At 37.1% G+C, this 23,672-nt stretch overlaps 1 protein-coding gene across 1 annotated transcript in view; it reads right to left on the bottom strand.

Moving 5' to 3' along the window:
* Positions 1-14,568: 14,568 nt before the first annotated feature.
* The window catches only part of LOC101351142 (DENN domain-containing protein 1B), a 251,823-nt gene continuing 242,719 nt past the window's right edge, over positions 14,569-23,672 (bottom strand). The window contains exon 18 of the mRNA XM_023730363.1: positions 14,569-23,342. Within this exon, the coding sequence (XP_023586131.1) occupies positions 23,199-23,342 (144 nt within the window). The 3' untranslated portion in view covers positions 14,569-23,198. The remainder of the gene's footprint in view (positions 23,343-23,672) is intronic.

The following is a 23,672-nucleotide window of genomic DNA, read 5'->3' as shown; positions in this document are numbered from 1 at the left end:
AAAGAAATGAAAAAAAAAAATCCACAAACAAAAGTAACTCAGCACAAGAGAGTAAGAAGAACAAAGAAAACTTCAGCACCACAAAAAAAGCACTATAAAAGTAACTATCTTTTAAAGACATACTGTAAAATATTTACAGATTAAATGATATGCTATTGGGTATTTACTTAAAAATAGTCCAGTGGTGGGGAAGAAGTATGAGTGGGGATGGCACTAAAATAAGATTGGTTCTGAGTCGATAACTGTTGAAGTTGAATGAAGGGTATCTCGGAATTCTTTTAAGTTTCTCTTGACTTTTGCATATGTTTGAAAGTTTTCAAAATAAAAGGTTTTAAAAAATGGTTCCATCTTTGGCCAGTGATGGCACCTTCAAATTGGCTCCTGGATCCTTTAGACATGACCTCAAGAAGTCTTCCATAAATCAGCTTATTGCTTTTGGCACAATGTCTCACTTCAACTTAGACTTTTTCTGCACCAAACCTGGAATCAGTCATTTCTCCTAAGAGCCCTGGTTCCTTTAAATGAGAAATGCTTTTGAAGGCCGGTGTCTAGATGCTAAGGATGCTCATGACTACTGCAACCCATCCTTTAGAATGGGCAGCAGCAAACCCGAATTTGGAGACTTCAACCATGACATGACCAGAAGATTAAGTTTCCGTCTCCCAATTTGGATTTCCCAATCTCGATAACCGTTTTCATTTATTACAGCCATAAAGAGTAAGCAAATTTCTGGAACCTATAGAAACTGATCCCTACTCCTCCACTCCCTCTATGCCACTGCTGGTGAGTGGCAGAAAGGAAGGAATAATTAGACAAATAAGCCCTGGGGACCTACTTAGAATGTGTAGTGAATTTCCCCATACGTACCCACCCAAATCCATTGCCATCGAGTCCATTCTGACTCATAGTGAGGCTAAAGGACACGGCAGAACTGCCCCATAGGGTTTCCAAGGCTGTTATCTTTACAAAAGCAGACTTCCACATCCTTCTTCCGTGGAATGGCTTTTGGGTTCGAACCGCTGACCTTTTGGTTAGCAGCGGAGCTCTTTAACCACTGCACCACCAGGGCTTCTTCCCATACGTACAGTGATTAGAAATGTCTTTGGGACCTATAATTATAATATCACTTTACCACCATAAATTTAAGGTATATGAGTTAAACAGAAATTTGCGGAATGGACTAGAAACACAACTGCCACTTATTATTTCTGTGGGAAAAAGTATATTTCATTCAGTCTCTCCAAAACTCACAAGATATAATACAACTCTTTGTTTTTAAAGGTAAGTCACTATTATTACACTGAGCTCTGTATATGCTTAGCGCTATGCTAGCCAGGGGTCTTGTATTTAATTTTTGGCTTAAAACAATAAACCAAAACAAAACAACAAACAAAACCGTGAGGGAGCTAAGACTTTTTGTTGCTACTTTTTAAAGTCACGACTGCCTATTTAAGAACTAATACAAGACGATTAGACAATAAATACATAGCTTAATATTTATATTTGTAGAGTACTTTGCAAAGCACTTTCACATATACCCAGAGCTAGGTGCTGGGAGTCCAGAGTTGAGTAAGAGCTATTCTCTGCCAATAAGCACCTCAGAGTCTAATGAACCCCACAGTAATTCTGTAGGTAGACTCAGAGAGGCTCCATAATTTGCTCAAGGTCACACACCTTACCAAGAATAAGAATTAGAAAAAAGGATAGATGTCTTTCCCTTTTGTGTTCTCTTTTTCATTTTCTTCCACAAAAACTGTTTTTATATTCTACAGCTGCCTGCACATACCGCAGCTTCTCAATTTTTTTGTTAAATTCAACTTTTTCTTTTTATGAAGCTACTATATTTTCCAAAACCATACCTGAATTATGATATCATGATTTAAGCTTCACAAGTATATTTAGATTTTATTTTTATATTCCCTAGCTAGACCAGATAAGTCCCTGGGTGGCACAAATGGTTAAGTGCTCGACTACTAGCCAAAAGGTTGGTGGCTGAAACCCACCAAGAGGCACCTCAGAAAACAAGCCTGGTGATCTGCTTCTGAAAGGTCATAGCCTTGAAAACTCTATGGAGCACAGTTCTACTCTACATACATGGGGTCGCCATGAGGTGGAATCCACTCGACAGCAACTAACAACAACAATAAGCTAGACCAGACCTCTGTCAATTTTTACACAGGGGGAAAGTTAAACCCTCAGTGAGCTGGACTGACACAATAGCCTCAACAACGGGCTCAAACATATCAAAGATCATGGAGATGGCGCAGGCCTGGGCAGAGTTTCCTTCTGTTATACGTAAGGTTGCCATGAGTCGGAGCCAACTTGATGTTGACTGACAACAACAACAGCTCTTTAACAGTGTATCTTATGAGGAGTTTTCACAACTGGATTAGAAACAGAAGTAACACCAATTAATATGCTGTTTTCCTTTCTACAGGTGTTAATCTTTGTGGTTTACACTCATAATGCATACACTTACAGATTATATAGATATCTGAAATAAGCTTCTAATCAACAGAATTATTGAATACATGTCAAGCTATGTTAGGAATTGCTGTTTCCACATACAAAATAACAATGTCCAAACACATAACAGAATATGTGCCAATTACTTAATGACTTCAAATTAGATAATTTTGTTGAGATCACAAAAAAAAAAAAAAAGAAAAGAAGGCAGAGAATAATTTAATCAACACTTTGGCTAGAGAAGAATGGTAGCTTATTTAACAAAACCACTATCAGCTTCTGAGCTTGTTATGAACCCAGGTTATTTCTATGTGACTGTTTCTGGTGGACTGGGACTCTGAGACACAGTGCATTCAGGAGATATAAAGGATTGCTTCCACCATGCCCAGAAGATACAACACAGGGGAAAAATACCTGGTCACGATTTTTATAAGCAGAAGTCTTTTATGGGTAATTGGAGTAGACTGCAGAATATATATTGTGTATTCTTCAGGACGGTTGTTGTTGTTGAGTGCCATCAAGTCAATTTCAACTTATAGCAGCCTCATGTGACACAGTATAAATGCCCTATAGGGTCTTCTAGGTTATAATTTTTACGGGAGCAGATTGCCAGGTCTTTCTCCCGAAGAGCTGCAGGGTGGGTTCAAACTGCCAACATTTCCGTTAGCAGCTGAGTGCTTAACCATTGTGCCACCAGGGGTCCTTAGGATAGTACCCGCTGCTGTCTAGTCATTTCTAACTCATAGCGACACTACAGGACAGAGTAGAACTGCCCCATAGGGCTGCTATTCACTATCAGGGCTTTAAAGCCCCGGGTCTGCCCTGATTATCTTGTGCTCTGGTTGACTTTGTTCTAACACACAGAGCATCACTGGTCTTCTTTCAATATTTGCCCTGATTCATTCCACCGCAGGACCTTGGCACATGTTTGATCCCTCTGCCTGGAAAGATCGTGTTTTACACTTATCCTCTTTTCCCCTCCCTACTGTCTATAGATGTGACTATACACATCTATTCCCATTTGAAAATCCATAGTAACTGCCTACCTGTATCTGAGCCCCAATTATGCTGCCCCGTAGAATGCTGCCGTCTCTAAACTGCTGACAGTGTTATTTTTAAAGGCAAATCTAATCATGTTATACACCAGTTTAAATAAATCCTTCTACGGCTCCTTAAAATTTTCAGGACAAAACTCATACTCCTTAACTTTGCACAGAGGGGATGGCGAAGCTGGCCTCTCTGGAGGCTTCATCTGCTATACAGATGTTTGTTTCATCAACACTCCCAAACCATCTGCCTTTCTTGGAGTGCTTCCCGATGTCTTCAGTCTCGATCCTACACATGTGCAGAAGCGTCTACTAGATCTTCCCTCTCGCTGGTTCCCTCCCACTTTTTCATGTCTTGGCTCAAAAGTGCCCCTTTCAGGAAATACTCCCTCACTCACCAATCAATTTATGTACCCCTTTGTGTGTTCCTGCTGGAGCCCTGATGGCACAGTGGTTAAAGCATTCGGCTGCTAACCAAGAGGTCTGCGGTTTGAATCCACCAACTGTTCCTTGGAAACCCTATGGGGTAGTTCTACTCTGTCCTATAGGGTCGCTATGAGTCGGAATCAACTTGATGGCAACAGGTTTTGGTTCTTGTTTTTTTTGTGTGTGTTCCTAGAGCGCCCGTACACATGTCTGTCATGAGACTTATCACACCGTACTGTGATCATGGTTAAATCCCACCTCCTTGGCTGCTCACTGGGCTCTTGAGGGCAGACACCCTGCGAATTTATCTCCATACCCGCAGAACCTACCTAGCACATTGTGTGTTGCATACGAGTGCCAGGAAAACTGCAAAAGACTTTGAAAAGGACAAAAAAGATTACTTTCAGTGGAATTCTGGATATTGTCTAGGAGGCCTTGAGGGCTTATCTCATTCTACTGTGGTGTACATCTTTCATAATCTTTAACTATTTTGTCAGGATATAAATGGATGAACTGAGCAACTAAGGCCTTACCTGAAGTGTCAGGTATGACCAGCCACTATTAGAAACAGAGATTGGCTATACTTATGGAGCCAATGCCTACAAAAGCCTGCCAGGAAAGCTGACTGGTGCCTGCCTGACAGGGGCCAGTCTTACCGGTGGTAGGAAGGCCCTTTCCTGGCATATCAGGAATCTTAGAAGATCTGGAGACTCTCAAGAAGAATTCACCCTAATTTATAAGCATTCCAGGTAAAACATATAGTGGAAAGGTTTCTTGGGCTTAGCTTGCTAGCCTTCAGATAGCAAATAACAGGCTTTTATAAATCCAATCCAAGATTTCTTATGAAAACTTCCAGACAGAAGAAAATTATGCGGCCTTAGCTACTCAATACTGCATACCTCTCAATTTCAAAGCAAACTTAAGAAGACAGTTCTGGCTTATTAACATTCTTGCTGCCCCCATGTAAATAATCAGGCCAAATCTCATGAGAAAAGCCTTTAAAAAAAATCAAGAATAATCTTTAAGGTTATTATGATCACAAGTAGAGGGACTAACAAGAAAATTGTAAAAGGTTTTGAAATAGGCAAAAAAAAAAAAAAAAAAAGCTACTGGTGTCCTTTCAATGGAAGGCTGGGTGTTGTCCAGCATTCCCTTCAGGATTTTCTGACACTATGGAGGTCTGCACCATTCAGGGTCTCCAACTATTTTGTAGCTCTGCAGAGATAGAAGTTAACTAGTGGAGGGCGGATATTAATGCAAATGCTTCTTGTTAACAGAAATGCAAGTAAATTTTGTGGATTAGTGAAGATATTGACCATTTTTCTATCTGTTAGCATATTCATTTTTGTATTCCTGGCTGTCTATGTGTCTGTTCTTCAGATTATCCTTTGTACCAGTTTTACATCTTACCAGTTCCCTTGTTAATTAATGGGCTAAATAAAATAAGAGTGTTATAATTTTACCCTTTAATGTAAAAATATTCTTTAATGTTTCCTGAATAAATGAATGCCTGTATACATAATACATAGTTTCTGTTCAGTTATTATTAAATGAATTTTAAAAACTGATGAGAATATACATAATACAAAAAGGAAAACACTATACTAATTGAGTTTTTAGCGTCCATAAGGCATAGAAGAACATTATATCCACTCATTCATTCAACAGAGATTGTAGCAATGCCTTCTATGAGCCAGGATACAGTGATGTATGTACTGGGTACAATGATGACCAAGAATAAATAGGGTGGGGCTCCTTGCCCTCATGAAGAGTAGATTCTAGTGAAACAAACATGAATTAAAATGAATAATCCTCAACTAAGCATAACATTATGAAAAGCTGTAAAGAAGGATGGCTGCTATGAAAGCAGTGAACAGGAATCTGACCTACTCAGGGACGTCTAGATGGTCAGGGTTTCAGATCCCTGAAAGATGTCTGAGCTGAGCTTGGAAAGGTTAGTAGGTGTTAAGAAGATGATGAGAAGACATCCTGTGCAAAGGTCCTGTGGTAGTAAGATCTGGGCAAACACAAGGGATCAAAAGACAACTACTAGTACACCGTGGGTTAGAATCCTCTGTTGGTGCACAGGGTTAAGGTAGCCGCTAATCCTGCAATTACCCTTTTAATCGCTAGATGGCAGACATGTACTAAGAAGGCAAAACACTAGGTAAATTTAAATTGATGGGAAGAGGTGGGGAAGATGGGAGATGTAGCAGGAAAGGATGGGAGATGAGAACTGGAGGTAGGAGGAAAGCAGGGGTTAGACCTTGGACTTGCAATCTCTGTGAATGGAGAGCAACAGAAAGCAATGTAATCTTTTCTACCCCCTTCACCAAATATTTATTGAGAACCTACTGAGAGCTGCTACTGCATACTCCCTGAAAGTAAGGCACAGCCACATCCCAGTTTTCTTGAGTTCTTAGCCTCTCTTCCTTCCACAGACATCCATTAAGCTCCTATTGTATACATGCTACTGTCTTCCACACTGTGAGACATACAAAAGAAATGAAAAGATGTCCCCTCTTCTCAACACATTGAAAACCTACATGTGCAACATGAGGTAAAAATGTCAAGATACTGAAGACAACCAAGTAGTTATAGATAAAAAAAAAAAAACAAAAATTTGTATCCTTCATTATATGAATACAATTGAACACAAGCTTTTTGATCATAGATGAAAACTTATGCAAACAACCATTAATATAATAGCCATCATAATTAATGTCAAATTGTAGTATTCCTAATAATGAAATAGGTTCAGTCAGCAAGCTAATAATATTACCAATATGGAAGTGTAACTACCTACTCTAATTAATGGTAAATTCTTGAAATAAGGAGGTATACAAGTTTCTGAAGTGTAAGAGACCTGGTGTAGCTACATCAAAACCAAAATCAAACTTGTTGCTGTCGAGCCGATGGCAACATTTCTCCCACTGAGCAGCTAGTGGGTCCAAGTGCCGACCTTTCGGTTAACAGCCGAGCACTTTAACCACTGTGCCACCAGGGCTTCTTGCAGCTACACCAGCCCTGTTCATCTCACAAGTTACCACTGTCTGTGCAAATTAACACAAATAACTATTAAGACTTACAATTCTCTTGGGAACCAGCACAACACAAAATAAGGGCACTTTTTTATGCATAAAAAATAAAAAGCAAAACAAGCATAGCTCTACATTACTCAGATACAAACGATTAAAAATGAGACGGGGGACTGGACGTCACACATCCTCAATCAGACTCCTACTCAGTTCTGAACACATACAATCGTAAAATAAAATTCTGTTTCCACGGCAAATGTAAAATGCAAAGTGCACAGCCAGTATATGCGAAAATTCGTGAAGAGAGCGCTCATGTAGCAAGGGATGCTGGTTTAGTATATGTAAAAACACTAAATTAATGCAAAAGAAAGGTTATCACTGTGGAATGAAATTTATTAGAAAGATATCTGAACCTACAGCTAGATACTGAATAAAATAAAGTGAATGGACTGATGAAGAAGAGAAGGAAAAGCATTTCATATGAAAGAAAAACTATAAGCAAACATAATCAATAAAGTGACAAGGTTAAGAGGCTTCCAGTTACAAAATTATATGTTTGCAGAGACTAATAAGTTTGGTTTTGCTTCAATAAGCAAGATAAATGCTTCCTTTCTTTTCACTACCTTGGTTTTCCAAAGGTATGTCAGACCAAAGAATGGTGAAAATCATTTCCTTAATTCACATGAAGCCTACTAATCTTGCAGTTACCCTTTTGATCACTAGATGGCAGACATACACTAACAAGGCAAAATGTTGGATAGGTTTGAATTCACAAGGGATTTTTAAGGGGGGGGGGTAACATAAGGAATACAGGCAGATGAACAGGAAAATACCATTTTTTAGAATCCATAAAATTGAGATGCTTTTAATATATGAAGTTTTAAAAAGTTGGCAAAGTCTGTGCTTCTGTCCCCATTTTAGAGTTGGGACAACTGAGGTCCAGAAGTGTTACTTGCGTACCCAAAGTCACGGCAAACCCCTGCGCTTAGGTCATTTTGCAGCCTAATGAAAACATGCTTGCGTGGAATAGTATGACAATGAATTAAATTAACTGTATTATGTAGAATTATAATGGCAACACCTTACAAATGCATGACAGTTTATAATTTGAAAAGAGCTTTAAAAAATACATGTGTTGAAATTTTTATTCGTGGTGACTGATGCACAGTGAAGTGACTTCCTCACGGTCGATCTACCTCAGTATATTAGATGTTTTATATACAGTACCTTATTTCAGTTAAACACCCACTTTACCACAAATTATGGTGAACATTTTCCCTAATTTACACATTAGGAAGCCTAAAGCTTAACAAAGTAAAGTGACTTGCGCAAGATTAGACAAACAGTAAGTGAGAGAGCTAAGACAAAATCAAGGCAATTTTGTGCCCAGGTGTTTTGACTCCCTCCATGAACAGAGCTCATTTCATTATAACTACGCTAGAGAAGTAAATTCTGAGACAAGTAAATATTCAAGAATCAGCCTGAGAAAGGTGTTTTAGAAATGGCAAATTTTAACCTCATTTTTAAAGCAGGTGGTAGTTACAGAAGGATAGAGCGCGCCAGTGCTGCAGGTAGGTGAAACAGCAGAGTGAAGAGACGAGATTGGCACACCTTGCCGAACATACTAAAATCTTCCTGTCAGGGCAAAATTGGAAGGATTAACGAGATAGGTATCTGGTGAAGCCTGATGAATTTAGGTGATGAAGAGCTGATATTATCCTAAGGAAACAAATTTTATAAAAGCATCAAAGTTATATTCTTGACCATGCCAGTGCTATAGTGAGACTAGGTCAATAGGGAAGACTTTGCAGTGGCCCAGATATATCCACGGTCCCTTCACTAATTCTCAATCCACAGTGATTCTGTGCTCTTTGTCAGCTTTACTCAGCTGTCACCTGATACATGATTTCATTGTAAATGTGGTGCTACATTTTAAGTACACTCTTGTCATACCAAGACCTTGAGACCAAGAAACATACCTTTTAATTCATTTTGCTTCTAAGTCCTCTTCAACTTAGGATGTAGAAAACTGGAGGAGAATATTGCTCCCATCCTAACAACAGGAAAAAGCTAGACAATCTAAAAAACGGATCATATTTTTTTATTGAGCCTATCAGAAAGCTGAGCTGCAAGGCAACCAAGTAAACTGAATTCCCTAGAGTTACAAGCCCCTCCTAGCAGAGATGGGACATAGAGTCTGTTTCACCCTTGGCAAAGCGCAGGGAAAGAGGTGGCCACCATATAAGCAGGTAAGAAATCTGCTAAAATTTTAATAAAGTCTTAAGGTCAAATATAGGCTAATGCGTCATTTGGAACAGCCAGGACTCTCAGATATATGAAGAGTCTGCACTCACATATGAGTTCTTTTCCACAGGTAAAATCCACTATTTTCTTTTCTTTTTAACTGAAGAATTCTTTAATTTTATTATTCTCATAAAATGAACTTCAGCACAATACATATGGGAAGCAGATAAGTTGATTTTGATTTCTTTTCTCTGCAGCCTTTGGTGCTTTTTACTTTATATTTCTGAAGGAGCCTGGCTTTTGGATTCCAATTTTGGACCCTGGAGAGATGACAAAAAGAGAAAGCCTTCCCCGGGAGCTGGCACCCTGAATTCAGACTTCTAGCCTCCTAGACTCTTCATTGAAGCAGGCTTCAGGCCCTTCTGCTTTGCAGCACTTCACCACCACATTAGTGAAATCTGTAAGCAATGACCGCAGCTGCTCATCTGTATGTTGAGGATTCAGTTCACTAAGGCAACAAGAAACCTCTGGACAGAAGCTGCCCCTTTGGTCTCTTGAATCTACTTGACTAAGAGGTACATTCTTCACGAGTATCACTTTATGTCCCACAGTCCAGTCCAATCCCTGTCTGAAGAGTGGGCCTTGGAAACAGTATTTTCATTTACTATATCAGGTGACCCTACCACCTGTTGCTCATGAGAAAGATTAGGGGCAGGACGTGAGACTGAAAAGAGCTCCCCTCGGAGGTGAGGCCTGCATGAGGTGACAGGCTACTGCAGGGGGCAAATGCAAAGCCCACTCACTTTTAAGAACATTCATTCATAGGAAACAAAAGTTGGCAAAGGGTCAGCAAACTTTCTCACTTCCGAGACTACTGGAGGAGAGGTAGAAGCAAAATTCATCTGCTTCTGAGCTAGTAGGAAACTTTCCTGTCCCCTAAAAAACAGGCAAAGGTCCACTGCTACTGGGAGAGAAGTGGAAACAAAAACTCTCTGCCCAAGGTGGGGGGCAGGAAACCCTCTGGGCACAGGCGCTTACCTGCTGCCAAGCCTAGGTCTACTACTGCTGGTGGAGAGGCAAGAGATGCTTGTCTGCCCAAGACCGACAGACAGAAGGAAGCTTGGCTGCCATGGGGAGGAAGGAGAGGGATACTGAGAGCCCCACAGCTGAGGCCCAGTGGTGCAGGGTCTGCTTAAGATCAAAGCTGAATCAGAACAGAAAACCCATGGGGCTAGGGGGAGGGGCAAAAACCTTGAGAGAGACCTTGCACTTGGCTCAGGCATACAGGGACTGCTGAGAATTGAGGGTGAAGCAAGAACACCGAGAAAAACCTTCCAGTACTCCTGGTTCCACCTGAAGTACAAGGTTAACAGTAGCCCACTGCAGGACGAGTTTGAATCCTGTGGCACACTGAAGGTAATAATAACAATAACAAAATCCAAACCCAGTTCTACTCCTGAATAGATTAACTCAATCCCTTATACTAACAGCATTACAGAAGAAGAGTCTTGCCCTTTTCTGCATATAAATGTTATTTACCTCACTCTGTACTGCTCTTCTACACATGGTGTCCAACATTCAGTTAAGAACTACAAGACATCCATGTTGTAGCACAGGTTATACATGTAGAAATTGTTGAACTGGTGTATGTCCTGCAGTACATATTCTCAACAACAATAAAAATTAAAAATCTATAAAAAATAAAAAAAGAATTACAAGACAGACAAAATTTAAAAAAAAGAAAAAGATGAACAACATGCATGAATAAATGGGGATTTTCAACACAGACGTGGAATCTATTTAAAAAAGAGTCAAATGGAAATGTTAGAAATAAAAAAAATATGATCAAAGAGATGAATGATTTTTTTTGATGGGTTTATCAGCAGACTGAGGAAAGAATCAATGAAGTTCAAGACAGGCCAATAAAAATTATCCAAGCTGAAACACATCCACAAAAAGAGAGTGGAAAATAACAACAAAATGGAACACAGCATCCAAGAGCTGTAGGATACTATCAACCAGTCTAATTCATTCTGCTCCTTACACACAGCAGGCATTTGACAAATTTTTGTGGTGGTTGTTGTTGTAGTTGACAGTATAAAAACAATATTACCTAATACTTATTAAACTTCAGTCAGTGTTGGAAGAACTAATCCCATCACTACACTAACTCTAATCTTCACAATAATGCTACGGGGCTGGACATTATTATCATCATTTTATAGATATGACGGCTAAGAGGTTTAGAGAGGTTAAAAAAGTTGCTCAAGCTCACATATCACGCAAGTGGCAGAGCTGGTGTTCTAGTCCAGGTTCGTTATATTCCAAAGCCTAAGATCTTAACACTCCTACATGAGGTCTTTCTATTAAGTGATGAGGGTGATGGTTAAGAAGTGAAAAGAAGGAATGAATATAAAGGTCAATGAAAGAAAGTCTTTCTGAATTTATAACTGATGGGCTCTAGTAGGTTAAGAGGAGATAAGTGATCTTGAAAGCTACTGGCCAGCAGGTCTAACTCATAGCAGGTGTTCAGAGGAGTTACATGACTGAGCACACAGTAGCTATTCAGGTCATTTTTGCTGAACTGATTTAGAGTCTCCATTACGGGGTTGTCCATTAGGTCCACAGTATACCACTAGATGCATTAATGGAAGCTTATTTTGATTAATATTAAGTTGGGGTCCATTCTGCAATTTGACTAAAGAAATTCCCATATTAAATGCTGGAGAGAAAATACTAGAAATGTTGAAGAAACTTTATGAGGCCACTGAAAAGTAGCTGTCTGTTGCTGTGTGCGGTCGAGTTGATTCTGACACGAGGTTACTAATCCAAGTATCAGCTTAACCAATCATGACAGTCATTAGATACATAAAAGCTATTTAAATGCCCAAATGAAAGGATGATGTCTGGTACCCCACATTCCCACAATGGATTTCCCAGTAGGTATTTACACTAGCCCCAGAAGATCACATTTCCTGACAAACCCTGGGAAACGTACGTTCAATCTGAAGTCTCTGACTCCTTCTGAACTTCCACTGGACGCAAAGGTATTTCAAATGAGGAAAACCAGGTTCACCTCTAAGTAGTGCAAATCAAGGGAAAGGAACCTCAGAACCGATCCCTTACAGAGCCATTTTACTGAACACAGATTATAAAGCTGATTTTGGTAAACTATTGTATCAGATTTCTCCCAGAAACATAGCACTTTAAACTCCTTTCTCCACTGATGATCACAGACTATATAAAAACCTATCCAATGGTGACAACTCTACCAGGCATTCTAAAAGACTGTCTCTTACCGAAACCTGTTAATAGGTGGAAAGAAGGCCATGTATTCCAGAAGGTCTCATTATTCACCTGTGTTTATATGCATTATGGTTGTGAACTGGTTAATATTTTGAAGCCAGTTTTTAAGGCCTGCTCATGTGCTAAGTAATTATATTAATTATAAATATTTAAAATAAATTGTTTCATTATTTTTTCTGGTCTTTAATATTTGAAAATGCAAATTTTACCAAAGCTTTGCAGTAACTTTTCTATGCCAAGAGCATACTGATCAGTGTAAATACAAGAAGTTGAATAAGGCTATGAAATAGTGTTCTCAAAGCTAAATAAATAAATAAACAACCCTTTGATAAATGGCAAGCTATCTACAATTTCACTTTTGTTGACAGGGTTTCAATATTTCAACATTTAAAAAGGTTTCTTAATACAAAATGAATCCATTATATTTTCAATAAAACACAGAATTTGGTTTCCTTTAGTAACTGATGTGAAGATGACTTTTCCAGCTGGGATAAACAATTAAAAAGTCAGCATCAATAAGCAGAACCATATAATTTCCAATCATCTTAATAAATTATGCTGGCACAAAGTACACAACTAAAGTACATAAATATCTGATTTGCAAAATAAATATAGCTAGACTTTATTTCTCAGATTTACCATATCAATATATGATGAGCATAAACGTGTGTAAATGTGCGTATATGTGTGTGCGTAAGCACACACATAAGTAGAGAGTCTTAAAATGGTTTCTGTATTGGATGTAGCCAAGACCCTTAATACAAATAGTAATTATATTTTAGTTTCAAAATAAATGATAATAATTTTCAAAAGTGTCTTATAAACGTAAAAGATATTGATAAAGGCAAAGGGGGAATGAACTTCTGTGAAATGACCAGTATTACACTCAAATGTTAGAAAAGTCATAAAAAAACTTTTTGAGAAGGCTGCAAGTACAGCAATCCAATTTTCTAATTGGTATGGGGACACAGGCTAACTTATTAAGACATTTATATATTGTTGAAGTATTTATATCAGGAAAATAACAATATGTAGGATATGTAAATCTAGTTTAAATTATAATAAGATTCTATTACGCTCCGATAGTTATATATCTGTTGAACTTTCTGGCAATTTGTCTCTTCAGGACACTAACAGGCGGTGGTAGTAACCCCTACAAAGAAAAGGCTGGTTCTTCCTTTCAACACTAGCGTTGATCTCTGACCAACTTTAGAAGGAGTTCCATATACAAAATAGGAAGAAAATAGTCATTTTTTTTCCTATGGTGCCTGGGAGAAAATAAGAATTTGTCTATAAAAACTGAGTACTTTTGGAATATAGAGCTACTGTTAATTTCATCAAAAGCATTTACAATAATTAAAGAAGTAACAGGAAAAAACCCTCACAAAGTTAAACAGGACAGAAAACAGTGAGGAAAAATATTAGTGACGCGATTACTGATGTAAAGTCTAGAATGGTAATATTCATTAAATTTACAAAATGGAAAAAATGAGTAGCTTTGTTTTTGTTTCAAGACTTTGTAATAAATGGCATAGCCATTTGTGGCAATAAATCTGAAAAGTAAAATTTCTAACATTAAATAGGTACATGTCAACTAAAAATATCTCAAACTATATACTAAAAATGTTAGCCTAAGTAAGGTTATCTCCCATTATGTCTTTTTAATACACTAGGTATAGGGTCACTATAGGTTGGAATTGACTTGATGGCAATGGTTTTTGTTTTTTGGTTTGTTTTGTTTAGGGGAGGTATTGTTCAGTAGAGCTAAACATTTTAAAAATAAAGTCCCAGCTACCGTTACTGAAAGGAGTTGGTTTTGAATCATTTATTTGATAGAATAATGTTCTAGAACAATTTTATGATAATTTAAATGCCTCAATGTGTATTCCACTGTGTTTCTAAAAAAGGTTACTTAGAAAGGTGCTATAAATTTTGTTTTGTGTAACTGTCTTCTTTCATGGAAAGAAATATTATATAATTTCCACTAGAGGGCACTCTTGTAATCCACATTGTGATTCCCTCCACCCCCCCCCCCCCCCCGATTTAACTATAATGAAATTCGACATGTTGGAAATTAATATTATTTCAACAGAGACACAGCAGAGAAAATAAGGGCTTGTTTTCAGATTTACAACATAGTATCCATATTTTTCAAAGTGGACTAAAAGTACCAATTTTATAATTACGGACATTAGTTTAAATTCGATTAGAAAGATCCTATGTGAAACAGTGACTCTGGGATGAACACTTCTAAAATATGTTTTCATTTAGGCAGTATTTTTACATAGGCACCTGTTAATAGGAACACATTAATTTATTTCAGAAACATTTTACCATTTGAAGCTTTCCAACAGATTTCCTTATCCCTTTAATCTGAGATTTTAGCTTGATCATAGTAATAGTGTTCTCAATATAGAGCCAAATTAAACAAAGTGCACAAAATACAAAAATTAAGGGTTTTTTAAAATCATGATTTAGTTAAACTTTTTATTATTTCATAAAATCTACATTCAGCTTTATTTCCAATTACCTGGGTCTCCTCCCCCTACACACATTTCCCCCCCTCAGGCCATGATTCTCTTTCTCACCTTGTAATTTACAATCACTTTTTCTTGGTCAGGAAAAGCAAGTGGCTATGCCCACCAAAAATGACGCCTACGACATTTCTTTCCTGACCAATAGAACAAAGCTATTCAATGGACTGTATTCTTCCAAAGATTCTAACAAGTGTGCCATTTTTTGAAATCTATTGTATCACCTGAGCAAGAATCACTACCTTTAATCAAATTGATTTTATTCCCAAAGTCCACTGAATTCCTACAAAGAAAAGTGTGTCACAAACATAATACTATGAACCACACCCTACCAGAACATTTTGAGTATACAATCATTTATTATGCTGGGAAAGAATGCAATTTAGACAATCTTTAAGTTTTTATCTTTTCTTGTAAATTTCACAAAAACTTAATTTCATTTGCAAATATTTTAAAATATGAGATTTATTATCTACAAGATATATACCATCTGATTGCTCATATTTTTCTTAAAGACACTAACAGATGGGGATTTCTCTTAAATCTCCATTCACCTAAAACCCAGCTTTGAAATACCTGACTTGCAAGTCTCTGTGTGCCAAAAGGTACTGTAACTTCTGAGTATATACTTTAAAGATGAAAGTACATTACTTATCAATTATAAAATGAGCTGACAGGTGTTGTACTATAGTCCATAAATTCATTAGAATGACTTATAAGCCATTAGATATATAAGAATTGAAATTGATAGCAAAGTTTTAAGTGTGCATACCACCTTGTATAATGGGTAAAAAAGAAAATCACATAGATCAATTATATTTTATGGTGAGAACATCTTTACTGTTCACTCTTCATAGCATTCAAAAGATAACTATTTATTCTCAAACTACTAATCTGCATGGGAATATATTTGAAGAAATAGAATAAATGACCACAGTTTAATAGCACTTGGTCTTCTTAACAGCAATTAGGGCTATTAAACATCTTTCTATTTGCAAACAGTGTATTTGGGTTAAAGTCTCGACTACATTCTAAGTAGGGGTATTTATGAACAGGCACACTGCTTTATACCATATCATAAATGGAAAAATAACCTTCCATTCATATCTTCTGATGCTGCTTTGGCATAATTAATTGGACAGGTTGAAAATCTGAGTGGGTTGCTATTTGTCCCAGACATGAAATAGTTAAAGTGATATGTGTGCCAGGGTTTTAATAAGGCTTAACAATAAAAAGCTTCAATCCTCCACTTCCACTAGATGTTGCTGTGGTGGTTTTGCCTTGCTTAGGGCCATCCATCTGTTAATGTCGACTTGCAGTACAACCAAGCTCCCTGCTGGTTCACTAGTCTAGTTGATGCGTGTGTGAGTGCATGTCATGCAGACGCACAGATACAGACATACACGTTCTAATTGCTTAGACTAAGCCAAGAATGGCTAACATTATTAAAGATGGAACCGTGTCTTAGATCTAGATAAATTTTACATTTAAAGGAATTTCTTATTCTTGGAAAAGAGAATTCCAATACAAATTTTCAAAGGTAAAATATTTTAAAACATAATTTCAATGACAGACTTAATGATCTAAACAGTAATCATTAAGTCTTCAGTATTCTGTTCAAAAATAAAATTGATGGAAGAAGTACGTATGTAGTCAGGATTAAAACTGTTCTGCACCATGACCAGTGGCGGTATTCTCACTGGACTTACTGGCCTTGTTTTCAATAAAACCAGACGAAGATCCTTTCCCTGGAGTCCTGTTAGGCTGGGGCTGCTGTTGGAACTGTCATCTTCACACAAAAGCGAACAGGGTTGGTCTTTACAAATGTGAAGCCTAATTGGGAGATCTCCGTGGCTGTACCCTTGACATTTATTTAAGCCTCATCAACAAAACGGGAAATAACCATACTAATTAACACACCAGCACACAAATGACTATTTGTTGAGGTGGACTGCAGATTCACAATCTATTCCAAAAATAAGTTATGGAACACAGGTTAAACAAGATACATTTAGATCTTTGTTCTATTCTACAGTTCCTAGATTACAAAACTTTATTTTTTTAACTTTAAAATATACTCTTAAAATTCAAATTATCATAATCTCATTTTCATCTTTTGAGAGACATAAAGTCTTTCATTGATAAGCCTAGCAATGCAAAGGGAAGTTCTTTATACAGCTGAGATCAGACTTCTCAAATGGATAATCTACACAGCTGGCGTAAGTGAAGTCCACATTCTTTACTTAGATAATTTTATTGACAATAAAATGGCATAGCTGAGGTCTGATAAGCCAAGGGATTTTTCAGTACAACAAGCTGTATATTTTTTTCCAAGCCACATACTGGAATCTAAAGCCATACCTACTTAGAATGAAGATGGATATTTTTAGGGCCCCCACGACTTTAGTGACTAGAGGTTCGTTAGTGACTCCAGGCAGTAGCTACCAAGAAAGAATATCAGATGGTGTCATTGCTATAAAAGATCTGAAGGTTAATAGATGTGTATATGTATATATGAATATCTGCCAATAACTGAGTGTCTATTATATGCCAGATATCATATATGCATTACCTATAATGCCTACAGCAGCCCAGGAAAACGACACATGTTGTTATTATCATTTTGCAAATGTAGAAAGCAAGGTTTGGGGACGTTATGTTTTGCCCAGTGCTAAATACTAGTACCTTTTTCAAAATCAAGGTCTGTCTGGCTCTAAATTCCATGCCCTTGTCTTTAACTGCCCTCTTCTATAAGCACTCCAAGCCCTAGAAAGGTACCCTAATACAGTGGTCAAGTATTTAAAGATCTAGAATCAATTTGTCTGATTTTGAATCCCTATTCTGCTATTGATTACCTATAAAACTTTGGGCACATTTTTTAATCTGTTTGTCCCTCTACTTCTAAATCTGTAAAATAGGGATAATAGTTCCTACTCTAAATGGACTGTTGGGAGTTTTCAATGAGTAATGTAATATATACAAATATAACCAGACAGCCTCACTGTTATCAAGGAACTACGTCTCCCTTCTTCCCCATGTTTTCCAAGGCTGCTCTGTTGTACTTTTAAATGATTTCAACTTTATCAAAATTGAGGTTTGGGAAATAATAGTAAGAACATCAAAATTATCTGGATCACCAAATCCTATAGGTCCCCACCGAATATTGCTCTAGGTAATAAATTCACCATATGGCAAATCTTTAAAAGAGTTTAGTTATTTTAATATAAGATGGAGCCCTTTTGAGGCATTACTGAGAGGCTGGTAGAGTCACTATGAGTCGGAACTGACTGGACGGCAACTGGTTTGGTTTGGTTTTGGTTTTAACATTAGAAAGAGATGTTACTCCACTGGCTCAGTGAGCTTTACACAGGGAAGAAAAGAGTATATTCTAAGTTTATGTTCATCTGTAGCCTGTTTTTTGCTTGTTTGTTTTTGTTAAAGTGGCACAACTCTCCTGTGAATGCTAAGGCAATGGCTAGGACCCTAAGCTGTCTTTGAGAGAGGTATTAATGAACCTGAACATCTCAAAAGTAGAAAATGCACAGAAGAGACCAAATAAAGAAAATCAAACTTCCGTCTCATGAAACAGATCTCTGCCTCTATTAGGTCCTTCCAATAAACTAGGAGCTCTTGCGACACTGACTTCATCTGTGGATCTGCAATTATCTAGCCCCGTTCCTGTTTCTCAGTGTTTGTGCGTCTCCTGAGCGACTGTTTTTGGTAACCTTTGGCATCATGAATCATGCAGCTGTGTTCCTCTCTTCATACAGCTTGCTCAGCAAGGGAATGCACCTTAACAGCTACCTATTACACTTATTTTCTCTCTGTCTTAACTCTTATATAATCTAAACAAATTTTATTCTTTATTCTATTACTTTTTTAAAGTTGTCAAATTATTTTTGGAAATAGGTGGAATATAAGTAAACAAATACTAGGGTCTCTGACATATTTATTGATATCTAGATCTTGCCTTTAACTACACATAACTATTTCTTGAAATACTTATGTATTTAACTGAAAGTCATAATATGGCCAGATCTTATTCTTATCACACTTGGAGAGTTGGGGGTAAGAGTACTCATTGATCTGGTAATTAGCATAAATCAATATGCTCATGGTTCTACCATCAGCTTTCTGTATCTTCCATAACACACGGGGATCATATTTTGATTAAAATCAATGAGATTATTTCCAAAATGTGAAGCAAGCAAGTTTCTGAGATATCAGGCCACAAAGAAAAGGCTGCCCCCTCTTGATTTCCTTACCAAAATACAAAGGTAAACTATCCAGCAACCCATGTGGATAGGCTGATGTTAAACTTATGAAGCTTCAGATTTGTGATACAAAGATCCAGCCTCCAAGTATTTAAAAATATAGATTTTTTGCCAAATATGATTATAAGGCAATTAGAATTAGTAGACATCGTTTAAGAGATTGCCACAGCCCATAAAACCCTTTCTCTGTGAACTGCTTTCCCTGCTTGCTCCTACCACCCCTGGTGTCCTTAGTAAGATGGTACTCTGCCTTCTGCTTTGGCTTGCATTGATGGAACCAAGATTAATGCCTGATACAAGTGTGCTGACTATATTCTTCCAAAATAAATATGGATTTATGATTCAGGAATTATACTCCATTTCTAGGGGTTACTTGAAGAGCAGCAAGCTCTGGGTCAGGGGCAAGGGAGGCAGAAAACGCCAGCGTACAGAATGCACAATGAACAGGTATGCAGAGAGAAGAACAGGCCAGGTGGAAACCAACATCTTTCATTGACATTCAGATACTAAAAAGTAAATAATCCACTATCACATGGCTTGTGGAGTAGAAACTACTTTTAGAAATAGCTGGGTAAGCGGGGCAAAGGACCAAGGAACTCAGGAACACAGGAATACTGAAATAAATGTTGATTATTTCCCACAATCAGGTATTGGTGGTCCAATAGGTGGCAGTCTTCCATTAACTGGTTGTGAGTCTTTTCAACAAGTGTCTTCAACAAAGATTTAATGTTGAATGAGATGTTCTCTTTCTCCTAAGCTGGAGAAGAACGGTTATTTCTGATGGTGGAAATCCTTTGGCATAAGGGCAAATTTTGCAATGCCAGGTTCAATTTTCAGCTTGACTAACTGTGGTCAATTCTGCCTCTCCCAGTTCTCTTGTAGTTACACTTACATACTATTTATTTTTCTTCTCCTTCTCCCCTCTGGATTTTGGATTCAGGAATTGTAGTCCATTTTTTGTGGCTGCTTGAACAGAAAGCCTGCAAGCTCTGTGTCAGAGACACAGTGGAGAAGAGACAGCCAGTGTACAGAATGCACAATATGCAGAGACACAGAGAGACTAACAGGCCAGGTGTCGTTGAGAGAAAGAGAGACAGGCAGAGAGACAGGCAGGTGTCTCATTTCCTTCTCTGACTGATTCTTCCATTTTCTAGTTCCAGTCCTACCAGAGGTCTAAGTACATTCTTCTGCTTGGATGTCCAAAGAAGCTCCTATATCCTTATAATAAATGCCTCCATTTTGTTTAACTTCATTTGTATGTTTGCTAACACTAAGGAATTAAAAAAATAATTCAAATCAGGAATTGCATGATAATTTTAATTTGAAGGCACCATGCTATGCTTTTATAAATAAGCTAATCAGTACCAGTTGCTGTCAGGTCGATTCTGACTCATGGTGGCCCCATGTGTGTTAAAGTAGAACTGTGCTCCGTAAGATTTTCAATGGCTGATTTCTTGGAAGTAAATTTCCAGGCCTTTCTTCCATGGTGCTTCTGGGTAGACTTGAACCTCCACCCTCTTGGTTAGTAGGCGAACACGTTAACCATTTGTACCACCTAGGGACTTACAAATGAGCTGCCAGTCACAAACTGGCCATCATTTCAGAGCACTGTAACTATCAGCTCAAAGAAACAAAATTAATATTACAAGAAAACATGGATTCTGGTATCCTGGGGGAAAAATATGGGTGGAAAGCAGCAAGGAAGAAATTGCAAAATCAGAAGTCTAGCTCTTTGATAAGTGTACACGTGACTCTAAAACTAAACGACCAAACTTCAACTACAGAAAAATTACAAGCAAAACATTAAATTAAAATAAATATTATTAGGTCATAAGTGATTAGAAATAGGAATGCTTAAAAAATTTAGCTGTTAAAATGCATGCACACACAGATACATACATCTGTTTATACAATGAGGTACATGTATGACAAGAAACATATATATCGGGTATATATAGCTGACAGATATTTATCACTTAAAGTAAAAATTATTATGAAGATACTATCAGTTTCTGCTTAATAATATTAAATATATTGGTTTAACAAATTCCTATAAACAAATAAGAAAAGTAGAGTACCTAATAGAATAAGCCCTACTTCTCTTAATTCTTATTAATGTCAACATTTTTATGTCCATCTCAAAACCATAAAATGCTAATTAATGAATGTAACTGAATTAATGATATTACAATAAATGATAGCCCTGAGGATTCAGTATAAGTATATAACAGACACAACCTATTGTCTTATAGGGTGTTCTGTAACCTAACACATTTTTCTCTCTCGGAACTTGCATCTCTAAGAATTAACAGAAAACAATCAATCAGTAATAATATTGTAGAACTAAATTATCATAAAAATGTTACATTAGGTTAAATGAAAGGAAGACTTAGAAATTTAAGTATGAGGAGCAGATAATATTTTTAACTTAAAAATGACATTTTGGAAAGGTGTTTTCCAATTTAAGTATTTTTATCTTACAGAATCATACGGATAACAAAGGTCACTTTTTTTCACATAAAAATCTATTCATCATGCTAAGCATAACCAAAATGTTCCAATATTAAGGCAGAACACATTAGACAAAACTGTTTAAGATGCTAACACTTGAGAACAGATAGACAAGCAATTACACACACTGTGATAGGATAAAAACTAGAGAAATCAGTAGCAAATCCATTAAGTTATAAGTCAATAAATGTTTTCTAGTTAAGGGTAGTGGCCAAAAAAGGTTTCTACATTCCCAGAATAATTATTTTACTGAGGGGCTTTTTTAGGTCATACAGTGAGCATTCACTGCCAATCCAGTGATTACTAAGCAGTTCTAACATACGAAAATATCAGCATTATAAGATGGATGCCTGAGAAGACACTTAATGTATGACAAAAATATTTCCATGAGGGCAGAGATTTTTTGTTTTAGTTTTAGGTAGGGATTTAGTACAGCCTTACTGTATTTCTTCTCATTTTTAAAGACATGGGGAAGTACTTTTTCTTTATGGCCATCTTATTCCTGCAGTGCCGGGGTATCCAGGAAAGCTAAAGGAGCATTAGAGGTGGGTTCTCAGCCCCCTCTGCCACTCCCCAGCTACCAGACTTAAGGACAAGTGCTGGGACCATTCTGGTTATCAACATCCTCATCTGTAAATTTTGGCAACTGTACTAAATAAAATGCTATGGCCTCTCCCAGTTTTGTAATTTTGTACCTATAATCTACTCCAGAATTCTTTTTAAAAGGTAGTTTTCTAAGGCCACTTAAAACCTGATTTGGTTTATACAAATTTTGTTTAGTTAAAACTTTTAGAAACACACCTATGATGCAAAATCAGAGACACATCTAGCTATGATTCTGATCATTTTCCCACTTCAGGACAATATTTTTAGATAAGCAGAAACTTTAAATGTTTGTAGCAAATATCTAACCTTAGAAAAACAGACACATATTACTTCCTACTCTAATTAATTTTCATAGCTTATTTTAATGGTCAAATTCCCATGTATAAATTTCATTTTATTTTTGTAGTGAAGGAAATCTGGGATGTTCTGTTCATCACTATGCTCATTCATACTCCACAGCAATCATGCATTTAATGGTCTCTCTCCCTTACTGAACGGTAAGCCTTAATGTTCATGAAGGTACGCCTTAATGAATCTGTAGAGACTGAAATCTGCAGCATCTTATTCCTGAGCCCCTTACAGTCTGCCCGCATGCCATCTACTCCCACCCTTGACTAAAAGTACAGGCTTTTTTATCATAAGCTAAAAACTAATGGGTCCAAAATTGTCCCTGAAGAATTCCGTGTTGTTGTGCCATCGAGTTGATTACAACTCACAGTGACCTATATGAGAGAGAATTATATAATTTTAGAAGGTGGTGCCACTAAGGATAGATAATCTTACCTGGGCAAGCTTACGCTTTTCTAGGTGTCCTCCCTTTTCATTCTGTAACATGTAAACTGGAGTATATTGTACAGAACCAGAACAGGCCCCATAATCTTCCTCGTTTTCCTACACATGAGGAAATACACAAGTAATTATTTTAAAATACTCTTTTATTACTACTGTTATTTGATTAATATGCAAAGCACCTGACAAAGATGCAAATAAAATAAACAATTACAAGTTTAAAGACCCTATTTAGGAAGAAAATATATTTTGTTATAATACAAACTAATAATTTCCAAAATAAGTTCTGATTGTTTTGAATAATTTGAATAAAACTTATATGAAAATAATTTGCTTTCGATCATTACACTGGAAGTATTAGGCCATCTTTTCTCTCTAAAGGTAGAAACTCAAACCGTAACGATAATATCTGCAGAGATGTAGTGTGTAATC

This window comes from Trichechus manatus, unplaced genomic scaffold, assembly GCF_000243295.1.
Source record: "Trichechus manatus latirostris isolate Lorelei unplaced genomic scaffold, TriManLat1.0 scaffold00035, whole genome shotgun sequence".
In the NCBI taxonomy this organism is placed as follows: domain Eukaryota; kingdom Metazoa; phylum Chordata; class Mammalia; order Sirenia; family Trichechidae; genus Trichechus; species Trichechus manatus.
This window is presented reverse-complemented; position numbering and strand designations above follow the sequence as displayed.